The sequence below is a fragment of the Acanthaster planci genome, linkage group LG13 (assembly GCF_054643075.1).
Source record: "Acanthaster planci isolate LZ-2023a linkage group LG13, COTS_SCS, whole genome shotgun sequence".
Classification (NCBI taxonomy): domain Eukaryota; kingdom Metazoa; phylum Echinodermata; class Asteroidea; order Valvatida; family Acanthasteridae; genus Acanthaster; species Acanthaster planci.
The window spans coordinates 2,733,014-2,747,211 of record NC_141789.1 but is presented as its reverse complement, the minus strand read 5'-3'; the positions used below and the strand labels follow the sequence as shown (position 1 = coordinate 2,747,211).

Below are 14,198 nucleotides of genomic sequence, written 5' to 3'. Positions count from 1 at the left end.
ACATGGGCTGACACTGCAGAGTCAGCGTGAATGGGCAATTGTGAACATATTTGTACATGTACAAATTACAATGTACATCCAAGTGCATGTGTACATCTGTTCTTATTTCCTCCCTCCCCCTTTAGGAATTTCGGAATTTAGGAGCTGTGTCTCTCTTCTCTTGTGGAATGTGACTAAATTTTGACAAAGGGGAAACGGGAAAAGACGGGCGAGATGCTGTGAATGAGTTTTGCAGACTGTGTTTACTGTAGAAATTCACAAAAGGACAAACGGGCTGAAAATAAAAACTGGTTTGTACATTCCCGCAAAAGTGAGGGTTACCACTTGTCAGTAATTCTAAAGGAAGTGGAGGCAGAGAGATTCATCCCATCGTCGCTTGTTCATTTTGCACCTGTTTTTCTCTGTTACCAGGGTTCAAAAATACTGGTGAATTGAGGCCGGTGATATCACACGTGTATGTACATGTACCTTACGGCACAAATACCAGTAAGTCGGGCAAAATTACAAATTTTTTCACAATGTACATGTACATGAACATGTAGTTATCAGGCATGTAACTTGGACTTGGAAAAAAAAAAACAAGGAAATTCCAATCTTTACAAGACTTTGTCCAGTGTTTTGCAGTTTTGAATGACATGAGTGTGAAGTGAGAAATGAGGAAATCAGCTGATCCGAGGCAAAGTTGCATGCCTGAGTTATCAATGAACTATTCCCAAATTTCGGTGAAAAAACTGGAGTTAAATCTAGGGTTAAAGTTCATGTCCATTTTGTACAAGTGGGTACATGTACATATGCATTTCACATCTTTTTCAAGAGAACAGTGCAAGTTTACATGTATTTCTATACTGTACTGTGCATGTGTATCCGCACAACAAAGTACATGTACATATATTATAGGTCTTGTACTGGCGGTCTGGGTTTGTTTCCTCCAAGAAATTACAGTCCTGCTTATTAGACATAGGAAAACGTCGATTAGGTTATCCAAACATCCATAAAATTTAAAACATCTCTTTCTTCCCACTCCCTCGAAAAGAAATAACAACATGCCGATGGCCAACATCAGCAAATTTCAACCATCATAAATCCAATTTCTATGACAGGGCTACAATACTTCTGTGGACAGCTGAGAAGTGAAACCAGTATTCACATTGGCTTTGGGCCACATCCAAATGTCACATGCAGATCGCTGTGCTTTTGACTTCCCAGCCGCAGAATTATTATGAAGGAAAGTGCCGAACCTTTCCGGTGAAGTCTTGTGAAAGTCCGGAGCACTGATCAGCCCTTCCCTGAGAGCATTCTGGAGTTTCAACGCCGAATCTCACTCACACTGACATCACAAGACCCATGGATGTCAGTCATTTTTTAGGGGAGGGGGGGATCAAGGTTTCCCCGATGATCACATGAAGGCCTATGTCAGTTATTTTTTTAGGGGGAGAGGGGATTAAGGTTTCCCCGATGATCAAGAAGTTCTTCAGGTCTACCCTTGATCTCAGAATTGTTTGGTAAGGTCCTTGAGTAAGGTAACTCATCTTATTCCGTAAGTAAGAAGATAAACAAGAAACGAAACAAAATCTAGTCCAAATACCAATGTTTACAATGTTTAAAATTGATTTGGAGTTGTTAGTTAAATAATACAATATGTGATCACCAATATTCAAGAACATGTACATTTTACATGGAATGAACATGTACATGTCTACCGGTACAGTACACACAAGTCCCATTAATAAGTACAATTATACAAGTTATTGTATGCAAATATACATTTCATATATTTTTACACAAGATTACAGCCCATGACAAAACAATTTCTGCTGGTATTGCATTGTGAATGGCTTGTTAAGGAACTTCTCAATCGTTGAACTTTCTCTCAGCAACACGTGCAGGCCTTATAGCCTGGACAATTCATGGGAATTCTCACAGACAGGGTTTAATATTTTGTTTCCGGCCAATGAAAAAAAGTGTGCATCCACAGTTCAAATGTCGCCGTGAGTTAACAATTGCACGGTTTGCGGCATGAGCGTATGTGTACTCCCTTGAAGTTTTGCCAAAACCCCAGGTACACGTCTTTTCCAATTATACCGGTGACCTCTGAATGCCCCCAACAAGAGCCACTCAAATGTTAGCCACGGGTGTCTTTTGAGCGCCTCTGATAAGATAAGAGTGTTTTGAATTCCTTTTGCTGGCTATGTGAAACATTATCCCCCAAAACCTTACGGGTATTTTCCTCTCCAGTGCCAAACATGATCATTACACATGCTTCCTTTTTGGCTAATCCTTGATTTCCACACAAATACGTGATTCGCCTCTTCAAGAATAGGAAAACGATCAGTGTGTATGTACTTTCATAAACTGCAGAAAATGAGGAGTAAATCAGGAGCAAACCCTCTTGGTTACGTGTACGATGTACGTGCAAGGCCAAAATGTGCTTTTTTGTCTGTTACATGTAGTTTAACTGCTTGGTTGAGCGTAAATTAAAGTACGCACATCCAAGTAATAGCCATTTTTTAAAAAAAATTTGTGTCTCAATTCACTCCGTTTAATTTTCATGCTGCCAGTTTAGAGGGCACTCGATACCTTCTGGGGTTTTATGCTGAAGCAAATTTGCAACTCGCGAGTATTTGAAAGTGTGAAGAAGAGTCAGTGTTAGTTCTACACCCAAATTTACCAGAATGCTGGTCCAAATGTCTCTTCTTGGTGATCTGTTGAAGGGGTATTATTCATTACACATGCAGGTGGTGAACTAGAACCCAACAAGAAAAAAAAATGTGCCTTACACGTGCCCCTTAAAGGTACATGTACAGTCCATCCTTTTGTCAGTTGTGCTTAACCCTAACCCCCTAGGCTCCTGCACTAGAAAGCATACTGAACCCCACAAAATCCAACAGGTTCATGTACTTGTCTATGTTATTGTACATGCAGGTTACTGTACCAAACCTGATAAACTCCAACAGAATGAGCCCATTGGAGTTTGAGTGATATGGTATGGATGGGTCTATGCAGTATAGGATGACTTGCACTGAACAGTACCAAACCTGACAAAATCAAGCACAGTCCAACAACTGGTACAGCAAGCCAGACACTGCACACAGTGACCTGTTTGTGTCCCAACTCACACAGAATCCAACACCATCTCCCCGGGTCTTTCATCCCAACTCTCACAAAATTCAACAACAAGTTCCTCAGGTCGGTACCAAACCTGCCAAAACCTCACAAAACCTGCTATTGGAGTATGGCAGGTTTTGGGTAGTTAGGGACAATTCGTTTGAGGCAACACGAGTGTTCAAAATCTAAAGGGTGCTATGCAAGTGACAGTTGGAGCTGTAAGTGCATGCTGGATATTTCAAGAAAAACAAAGTTAGGATCTTGATTTCAAATCAAGAATTGAGGAGTCACTCTTGTTCCATCTACAGCAGCTACGCAAGGCTGCGTACTGATCCAGCGAATTATAGCAACGCGTAGACGGTCATCATGTCAACGCTTGTGTGTGCTCCGCGGAATAGTCTTCTTTCACAGCTTTCTCCAAAATGACAGCTTGCTTGAAAGGATTATTTCATGGAGAGCTGAGTCCCAAACAGGTAACAACATGTGCGGTATCTTGAAACCAAGTGTGCTTTTCAACAATTCCATCAGTTACTTTATGGACAGCTGCAAATGTGGGACTGTACCTTTAAAGTAGTACGTTGTACATTGTGTGAGCAGAACTCAGTACGTTGGATATTTACATGTATGGACACTCCGGGGAGGAAGTGCCCTGCTTGATTGTGGTATCCTGGTTGAGTGGCAAACATTGACCGTTCATACATGCATCTGCTAAACACCCCCAAGCTCTCTATCCTGCCTGAAACCTTTGATCAACCGACTTCTTTATACACCTGGCTATAAAATGCACTAAATTGCCAGATGAAGAACACACGCTCTGGCTGTTGAAGGCCAGCCCCCCCCTCTCTTGTTATTGTGGGTCGTACATGAACCCTGAGCTGGCTTGGGAATGTACAAGTACACATGTATGTATCCTGGCATTTTCCCATAAGGTCTAACAAACTGTTGAGTGCACAGTGCTTTCATGATGATAATGTTGCAAAAGGTTAACTCAAAGTGTCACATTCAAACGGCGCATGCACAGTGTAGTTATTGGGTATAATATAGTGTCTGGTGTTTACATCACAGAAGAGACATTGTTGTCTGATGTGTACATGTATGGTGTGTAACAACAAACACCAACGTGTACATGTGCAGTGCACTTCCATTTCCTTTAACAGAATGTCATATAATGAATATATGTCATATAATAATAATGAATATGGTGAATTTGTGCCTGTGAGTGTCTGTTGATTTCTGATACATGTTTACACACCGGCACTGTGTGTGGAGTGTACAAAAACTTGCTGTATGAAGACATACATGTGTGTTTGGACTCTTCATCGTTCCGGTTTATGCATGGTGTGACGTAAAAAAAATGTACATGTATGGTACATGTAAGTTAATGTACACTACAACAATAACCCTGGATATTTTGACCCCTGTTGAAAGCTGTGTGAATAGCTGCTTTGCAGACACGAGTGACGTGATGTCATGGTTGCATTTCAAAGAAAATCTGACATACAGTACATGTACATGTATGGTCCTCCGGAACAAATAACATTGCCAGATTCGTGACAATTAATGAAAATATACACTTCTTACCTATCCAGGTATGATTTTTGAACCGAGTTACATGTACATGTACGAATGTGAGCAGCTGTACCAAGTTGACAGCCACAAGCTAGCAGTGAAATCACTGTGAATCCAGGCCTACCGGTACATGTACATGTACATGGAGGAAGCATCAACAAGAAGCAGCTAAAACCAATGTCAAATGATCAAGCCACAGACACCCCCCCCAAACGGCGTGCCTGCACGCATTTAGACACATCGGTAAATAAATTTGGCAAGGACCGCCTCAATCAGGCCATGTTTTTTGGGAAAACTCCTTACCAGTAGGGAATGGCTGAACAAGCTATATTTAGAAAATTAGAAAAACAAAAACAAAAGAAGTTGGCAAGCAATGCTTTTCAGGGCCTTATCGTTTATGGACGAGATGATTTTGTTTGTCGGGTTCCATAACAAACACGAAAACGAGGACTCCCCCCCAAAATGGTGAAAATGTTTACGATGAGATATTCATTTCATCTCACAACACTGATAAGTGTTGTTATAAAGGGCATTTATCTTGTTTTGAATTCCTTTGTTTTATCAAGATGTTTTTGTCAGTTTATCACAGTGTTTAATTTTTTTTACGAGCCAGCCAGAATAGAGTTTCAGGAAGTCACTCGAAGGCATGTCCTGTTTATAATCTGTGGCACATGTGGCCGCACATGTACGTACATGTACATTTACAAGCAAGTCCATAAAATCTACATGTGGAAAAATGCTCACATCTCTAATAGGGATGAAATGGAATAATTCTTCAGGAATACTGTTTCTCAAATTCATACAATAATTAGCCAGTGTTTTCAGTCAGGATAATGGAGAAATTTCGGGGTGTTGTCCTCGGGGCATATTTAACTCCCAGAGAAACAAACGGAGACTTTGTTTGTGCTTACCAGCTGGGAAGGATTGGCTTGCATTACGTGAGTCAAGACTGTTACTTACATGTACACCGTGTACCTGGTGTACTCGGTGAATGCACGCACCGTACAAGGTGGCTGATAAGGAATTTGAACAGCAACTTTACCTCATAGCGATCTCGACGTCCTTGTTGGCTTGACAGAGTGCAGCATGGTTGCTTTAACGTTGTATGGAAGTTGACAGGATTCACTGATACACAACAACATCGTAAGGGTTTTCGTCCATCTCGCTGGCACTGGGGTTGGAACCTGGTTGGGTTAGGTTTGCCTCGATGTACTGTGACTCCTCTGGTAGTACACCAGCCCCGAGGCTGGCCCCTGCGGCTTGGTCGTCCACGCGCAAAACATCGTAGGCATCCTCAGGGTCGAACGACCGTTGCTTGGGTATGTAAGGCTTGGGTGTCATTCTCGACCCGCCAGTGTTGGCCTCTCGCTGCAGGTGGTCATAGAGTTCAGACTCGTCCGCTTGTGACATCTGGCCGGTGTGTGTCTTCCTGGGGGCAGGAACCGGAGGGATGATGGCAGGACGGACGAAGTGGTCATACACGTCCATGCTGTCGACTGCCGCTGGTCCTGTGCTAGCGCCGGGTGGCAGCAGGGCCCCAACTAGGTCATAAGTTTTGTCACTGGCCATCGTTGGAGGTGGGTCCTTCTTGGTGTCGGGGGTCTGGGCATTCCTGGTGGTGCGAACAATTTGTCGGGCTTTGGGCAAGGGCATGGGCTTTGTGGGAGGCTTGGACTTGACGGTTGTGGGCTTGGCAATGGGCTTGGTAGGCTCGGGTTCGCTGCTAGGTTCCTCGTCCTCTAAGATTCGCAACCCTTTGATGTAGTTTTCAGTGTGGATGTTGTCTTCGGTGCGGCCGTACATTCGCCATCCTTCCATAATAGGCTCTTCTACAGTGGTGTCGTAGAGATGTCGTGGGGCCATGGTAGAGTTTAGGACATCATATTCACTGGATTCTGGAAGATCGGAGGTGGCAGGCATGGGTGGCCGGAGGTGGATGTCACTGGATTCGGGGAGGGAGTATTCTCCCTCTGGCATGGGTGGGAGAGGTTCACTGGCTGATGGGTCCAGACTTTCCGTCACCTCTGAGTAGACAGGTTCAGGCTGGGGTGGTGCAGGCTTGGACAGTGCAGGCTGGGTGGGGGGCGGCCTCTCCTTGCTGCCCCTGGGCTGGTACTGTTTGGGCTTCCTGGGCTCCGTCGATGTGACCTCCTCAACCGGGTCCTCGGCACCCTTCCGCTGGGCCAGCTTCTGCTTGAAGAGGGTGCTCTCCGTGACCAGCGCACTCACTGGATCCACTGCCGGGTGGCCAGCACGGGGCACCACGAGTGGAGGCTTGCTGCCTACCTTGGCAGGGCTGGCCGGCTTGCGACCAGACTCATGCAGCTGGGGGTGGTGCCCCTCCCGGAGGAAGCTGGGGGAGTGGCTCTGGTGGGACTGGACTGGTGGCGTCTGCTGCCGCCCTGAAATGTTGTTCACAAAGTTCTGGATGTTATGGAAGATGTCGTTGCCATCCTTTGTTTCAAACATGATCAGTCCGGGGCCCGACTCACATTTCCGCCCGGCTTCCATCGAGAAGGACGTTTTGTCCCGACCGTACCGTCGCAAGTATCGGTATGGCCACGCGTACAGCACGTTGTTAGTGTTCTCGTCAAGGAGTGACAATTTCACAGAGTCAATCTGCAGGGTGTAGTTACCCTGGAGGTTGAGTGAGTCACTGAAGGCAGTGGGCTTGATAGCAATGTTGAATGTCATCGCTGTACATGAAAAAAAAAACAAAAACAAACAAATCAAATGAAACATTTGTGAACAGTCTGAAATTGAAAAAAAAAATCAGCCTGAATTTTCCCATCCCTCCAAAAGAAACTAGTAAGTTGTGCAGGGTTCCTAGTGAAATCTGAACATCAAATGCAATGACTTTTCCAGGACAAGAACGTGACAATTTTTGTGATCTTTCACTGTCATTTTGCATAGAAAAGTTGTTTGGGTATTATGAACTCCAAGAATGTCAAAGGGACCACTATAGAGTGCTGAAGTGTGACGTCATTTTGAACCAGGAAGTGTAATGCAAATGAATGGAGTATGCATGTGTGTTGGTTGGTGTGCTGGTTCTCGAGTAAATGCCTTTTACAAGCATTACATAACTGTGCATGTGACGTACACGTATTCACTTCGGTATTCTACGGACCCACATGGATATACAGGTACGTGTAGCCTGTACATGTGAATTTATCATTATTCTGTGATCACATCAAATGCGGGCCTGTCAAAAAATCACCTTGGCACGACCTTGATTGAATGACTTTTTCCTCTGACAACAGGATTCCACTGAGGACGCCCAATTCTCCGCGACTTTCCTATACCTTTTAAGTACTCCTTTTTTCTGACTCGATAGACAACAGAGAGACTTTATTCAAGTGAAACCACCGCTATTTCGTCCAAGGCTAGCACTAAGTGACAGACATGCCTAGTTACTTAATTACTGTACATGTACCGGTACCTGTAGATCCATTACCTTTGTAAGTGCATGCAGAGTTCTTTGTATCAGTTGGGTGAAAAACCAACTCACCGAGACTCCAAATCCAATGCAATTTCTTGAGGGTGATGATTATTTCCTAACTATCTTTTCAAATTTCAATGTCATGTAGAAAATTATTGTTGCAAATGAGCAAAGCTGCAGGTAATGGGGAAAAAACCCACTAAAACAGTCAATTAAATCTATCAGCGACAAGGACTTCTTTCATAAAATCCTTGTTTTTATGAAAAACAGCCAACATCTGACTCTTTTCTAAAAAATACTGTCGAAGTAAATACGTGTACACGCACAGTTGAAACAGACAGGAAATACAAAGCAGTTTTCATATCTTGCTACGAGGAATCTTTCCAAGCAGCTCACGCATGACAATGTGGGTGTGATTTTTTGCACCGCACAATGCTGTGTTTCAATCCATTTAATCACGTGTGCATCTGGCTCTTCCAAAAATTAAAACTACCATTTTCCTTTAAGGAAACAAATTCGAACTGCAAACCCAATGACTAAGGGGATCCGTTCACCCGAGTCTTTTCTAAAAATACTGTTAGAGTAAAGACATGCAGAGTTGAAACAGGCAGGAAGCAGGCATGAAGTAAAAACTGATGTAAGTAAACATATAGGGGAATATTGTTGGAAAAAGGTGAGCTCTCATCGTGGTCACAGGAAAACACAAGGTGAAAAAAAAAAAACAACCTAAAGTGCTGGTGACACTTTATCTTCCTGTGTTCTGAGGATAATCTACCGTACCGTATTTTTCCAAGTAAATGTTTGTATACGGTGGGGAGGGTATGTACACATACATGCACAAAGTGTAACTAACAAGTCTCAACATCAAAGAGAGCCGATTTTTGAGGGATCTGCGAAAGATGAAACGGCTGACACCGACAACTGGGAGAGGAATTTCGGTTAATCATCCTTTGCTATTTCTCCAGGCACTTTCTGTGAATACCTGCCGCTCCTCAGCCAGCCCTCCTCTCCAGTGGAGTCACTGTTTCTTCTCTCCACCTGATTTGATGGCGCGCAAAACCAATTTTTGAACGTGGAATATTTGCTTTGACAAAATTACACGCCCCATCTCTTTGCTTTTAACATAAATTTCTAACGCTGGTGAGCAGATCTATGTATTTCCTTCCAAAATATCAGATTTTTTACAATGGAGGGGCTCTCGTATAAACACCGAGGAGTTTCAGTTACAAAACTGGGATAAATCCTGAGCCTAAAATGCATTCACTGAGCAAATGTCTGGTACAATATCCCCTTTGCGAAGCACTTACTCTCATACGAGTCATACAAGGTGTTTTCCTGCAGGCCTTCTCCAGTCTCGCTGCTGAAGGAGGGGAGGTCAGGTACGATCGATGCCCTGTTGCCCGGACGACCTGCTGTGACCTCACCGAGCACTTGTAGCCAGGTGTCCAGCTCCTCCCTGATGGATGCACAGAATTACACCAAGAGTGTGACCTTTTTTTCCCCCCCCGCATTTTATTTTTCAAAGACTTGGTGCTCATTTTCACACACGAAATATGAAATCAGAGGCAAAACTGGCAAATGCTACAATTCATTGCAAAGTATTTTGTGTCCGAGACATCTTTAGAAGAACTCATAAAGGCTTGTTGAGACCAAAAGGAGTAGAACGGGTTCATCTCGATGTCAGAGTACTGAATGCCTTTGTTCGTGGGAGAATATCCCTAACCCCCCAAAAGTCGAGTTATTCGATTTCATATCGTCTCTTCACTTACTGTGAATCAACCGCGTAGACGTAAATCTTCTCCTCCACGGTCAGGTCCATGACGAAATCCCTGGATCGGTGCTGGGTGGTCTGGGTAGCCTGGCACGTGCCAGACAAGATGATGAGCGACGGCTTGGTGCCCTCTTTGGCCGCGGCCTCCTTGCTGTCGAAAGTCTCCAGGCGGGGTGGTTGGGCCTCTGAGGCCGGGTACAGAAGAGTCCACCGCTTCACCCAGTGTTTCTGTGGGGAAGAGAAGGGAGTACCGTCCACGTCAAGTACAAAAACAACTTGTAGCGCGGCAGATGGGCCAGCCCATCTACAGTCAGCAAATTTCTAGGGAAAAAATTCCCAGCCTTCTCTAGGTTTATGCGACTCACACCGGACAGACTTCATCAAAATACACGTACGCCACTCCAGCATTTCATTCAAGACAAAACAAAAACCTACACGTACACGTAGATTCACCTACATGTACATGTAGCACATGTATGTATGTTTCCGATGTGCTTGTCAAGAAATGACAACGTCACAGGTGTACTGTGCCTGTGTGTCACACACAACGTATATAGCATTGTTGGCCTGGCCCAACCTCAGCACCAAGTTGGGACTGTCCTGCCTACATGTACAGCTGGGACAGATGCTTTGTACATACACACTGTTGGGCCTTAACATCTGCATGCAGGTGAAATACTAGCCCTGAAAAGGGTACACACCTCTTACAGTATGTACTATGTCCCAGGGCAACAGAGTTCATCGCAGGTCCTTCTACAAGTCCAGTTGCAAGCGACTGGATGAGCAATGACTAAGGAATGCTTTTGTCACAGCTCATTCCAATGACCTGAACTTGGCTTCATTGTGACTGACTTGCAGTGGACTCAACTACCCACATAACCATAGCCTCTTTAGGCACTCTGCTGGCCGTGTTGGAAGTATTCAACTTTGGAAATTCATGCCCCTGGGAAAGTCTCTTAGCAGGCAAGTCATTCTCCCCCTAACCCCCCTCCGCAAGCAAAAAATCATCTAAAATTAAAAAAAAAAAAAAAAGGAAACAGCTACCGTATGACGACTTATATGTATACATAAGAACTGATTATTAATAATATTATTATCATTATTACATGTACGTATGGGTGTAAATTGCTATAAAAATATGTGAATAAGGGAACAGAGAATTGAAAACCCAGACTTCTGGGCAGAGCAGTTAAAAAAAAGCATTCTATGCCATTTGCCATGAGCCACATCTTCACTAACTGCATGCACGCCAAACTTGATCGACGACATGAGGCTAAATGTCTGGGAAGGCTCAAAATGATGAAAATTAGTCGACTACGTGGTAGATTTCGCCTGGTAACCTGAACAAAAAAATACATCCTGAGTACATCATCCCAGTAAGATCGACCAGTGGTTGGCGATCGCTCAGACTTTCTGGGCAGAGCAAATAAATACTCGTACGTGCTGCATACATACATCCATCCATCCAAAAAAGATTCTTTGTCGAAAAGCGATGAGTTTTACAGTGAGTTCCTACACAGTTGGTCTTAATGTTGCATGCCGCCCAGCAAGTACATGTACACACAGCAAATACATTTTTCCCACAATTTTTCCCAATATACGCATAGGTAACGATACTTCAGCAGAAAGTCGAACCGGACAATTAGGCAATCAAGAGTTAAACAACGAGCGTGCATGTAATGTCTGCTTTAAACCGCAGACACGCGGGTTGAATTTCTCACAGCATGATTTGCCGATAATTCTACCGTTACCAAATTGCCTTCTCTTTCCGATTCGTGACTGTGGAAGATCGTTTTGAAAACCGGAAGTCAAGTTGGAGATTTAACTAATGCAGGATAGACCAATTGCTCAGAGTGACCAGGCCATTGTGCAGATTGATCAATCCTGTCCAACGTAACACATCAGTTCATCATGCACAAACTATGAGCTTAGCCCTGGCTATCGGTACATGTACATATACCATGTACCCGGTACATGCACATGTACATTTTCATCCCACAGACTAGGAGACAGCGTCGTTATCTGCTTCTCTAAGCTCAGAGAGACAGAATGACATTGACAAGCACCAATATTCTTGCCCTGGGGAAATATATGTATCTTGTTACAAAAGAAGACAATGATAAACCAACAAAATGAAATAAAATGGAAATCAAATTCATCACGCTAGTGGTAAACAGTTCACATCTGTAGGCTTATTTATATTACAATGTCCACTGAGCTACATATAAAATGAAAACAACATGAAGAAGTTAAATTTGGTCAAAAGCAGGCATACATGTAGAAAATTGTAGGTATATGCCTAAAACATTTTGCAGACCAGGCACTGTCAACATTAGGTCTACTATATGTACACCTGCAATTTCTAAAATTGAATGTCGTTTCAGCTGCAATCTTGAAACTTACGCAAATTTACTGTACTACATCCGGAGCTGCTTTGCCTCTGAAAAAATCCCTTCATAGGCAAATCAACTCAGGAGGGACAGAGCACTATCGATAAATTTGCTCAAGAGTCAAGATAGCGCTGAACAGAGCTGTTGTTTAAACGGAAATTTCAAATGTACGATCAGTAAAAATACATCTACATGGAAAGAGTTCCATACACCAGGGTTGATAAAAATCATGATTTTTAAAAAAAATCAGATTGTTTTGATTTAAATCATTTTTTAAAATTTAAATCAGATTTTTTTATTTAAATCAGATTTTTTGATTTAAATCAATTTTTAAAATTTAAATCAATTTTTAAAATTTAAATCAATTTTTAAAATTTAAATCAATTTTTTTTATTTAAATAGAATTAAAAAAAAATTACATAACAGTTGGGCCTAACCATCATAACCATTTGCTTGAAACACCCCAAATTCACTCTCAATCCTTTTCATTGCAACTACTGGTACCAGTCACATGTACAACGCTCACTACATGTATACTTTATTTACATCCACAGACATACATGTATATCACATGTGAACTGTTTCTTTGTTATCGCTGATGTGGCTATTCTGACCACAAGTGGTTTTATCAATGGCCTGTAAAGCAGGGGGGGGCATTTGCATATGTAGAATGTTATATAACAGCTAATGACAGTTGTTTATGTGCAAAGCAAATTTTAATGGTACACAGGCAAGAGATTAATTCTGTGCAGGAACATCACTTCAAATTGAACATAGGCTACAACAAGTACATGTACATATGTAAATTGCGTCAGAATACGTAGGGCCCCTAATGTGTATTGCACATAAAATGATCAATTTTAACTTGATGAGTGCTTTCTTTGAAGTTCCTTCAGTAACTAACCGTTTTTTTTCTTTGAAAAAATCGAGAATTAAAATAGTGATTTTTAAATTTTTTTCCCATTGATTTAAATCGAATGATTTAAATCAAACAACCCTGCGGCATACACGGATGCCAGTAATTATTCCCTCAGGTGACCTATTATCAGAAAGCAAAAATATGTCCAGAAATGTTCAATTTATAAAGGAAAATACAAAGTCTGTTATGTTGAAAACACTTTTTTTCTGACCAGTGACTGGTTTGTGCACATGGTGCATGGGGTGTCAAGCGGCGTCCGTATGTGTGGAGCTCTTTCCAAATACACGTACTCACCAGTCATGGTCCTGGAAATAATTTGAGTGTGTATATGGGAAGGGTATATACATGTACATTCCCAATTAGATTCTAGCCCACCTGTTCACGACATCCCCTCCAGGAATCGCAGCACAACCATGACAACTCACCTTCAAACCCGCTTTCTGCGGCCGGTACAAATATCCCTTCTTTATCGGCGGTATCTCCATCTTTGGGCTCTATTTTCGATCACCAGTTTGCTGATTTTACAAGAAGAGAGTTATTCGTTGAATCTGCCTGCTCGCGGCATGCATGAGAACGAAATGGAGAAAAGACACGAACGAGCAAATCTCACCACCCCAAGGGCCCAAGTCAACTTCGTGTGGTTCAACTTCCTTGTTCGTACAGAAATTTCCGGATATGTGATGTGACCTGTCATGCAGGACGGGTGCTTGTACATGTACATGTACTTGTAGAAAGTCTATGGCAAAGCTTTACGTATCGTATGCCTACATGTGTTGGTCGAGTTTTCACTAAACTTAATTCAGTCGATTAACTTCCGTAAATTCTATCGGGTGAAAAGTTCCTTGTGGATCAACGTTAAACGTGCTCATACGTGCGCACGACAGAGCATCTTTTTTTGATATGCCTGAAACGAGTTTATGTTCTGAAGGCTTTTTGCTTTAGTCTGATACCGTGTAACTACGTGTATATCGAATAATTCCTTTGTGAGATTTTGTGCGGCGGGAA

The 14,198-nt window shown here is 42.7% G+C and overlaps 1 protein-coding gene across 1 annotated transcript; it reads right to left on the bottom strand.

Moving 5' to 3' along the window:
- Positions 1-2,512: 2,512 nt before the first annotated feature.
- Positions 2,513-14,089, bottom strand: LOC110977128 (uncharacterized). The gene is made up of 4 exons (XM_022230975.2): positions 13,619-14,089; positions 9,883-10,112; positions 9,421-9,569; positions 2,513-7,370 (listed from the first exon to the last, which is right to left on the bottom strand). Exons 1-4 carry the CDS (start codon positions 13,676-13,678, stop codon positions 5,797-5,799), a joined length of 2,013 nt encoding a protein of 670 aa, XP_022086667.1. The 5' UTR covers positions 13,679-14,089; the 3' UTR covers positions 2,513-5,796.
- Positions 14,090-14,198: the final 109 nt, after the last annotated feature.

Excerpts from the sequence above, each read along its gene's own strand:
- LOC110977128 (XM_022230975.2), bottom strand. The coding sequence starts at position 13,678 with ATGGAGATACCGCCGATAAAGAAGGGATATTTGTACCGGCCGCAGAAA. Across the intron at positions 10,113-13,618 it reads CGCAGAAAGCGGGTTTGAAG|AAACACTGGGTGAAGCGGTG; the intron begins GTGAGTTGTCAT and ends TCTTCCCCACAG. Across the intron at positions 7,371-9,420 it reads CTTGTATGACTCGTATGAGA|CGATGACATTCAACATTGCT; the intron begins GTAAGTGCTTCG and ends TTTCATGTACAG.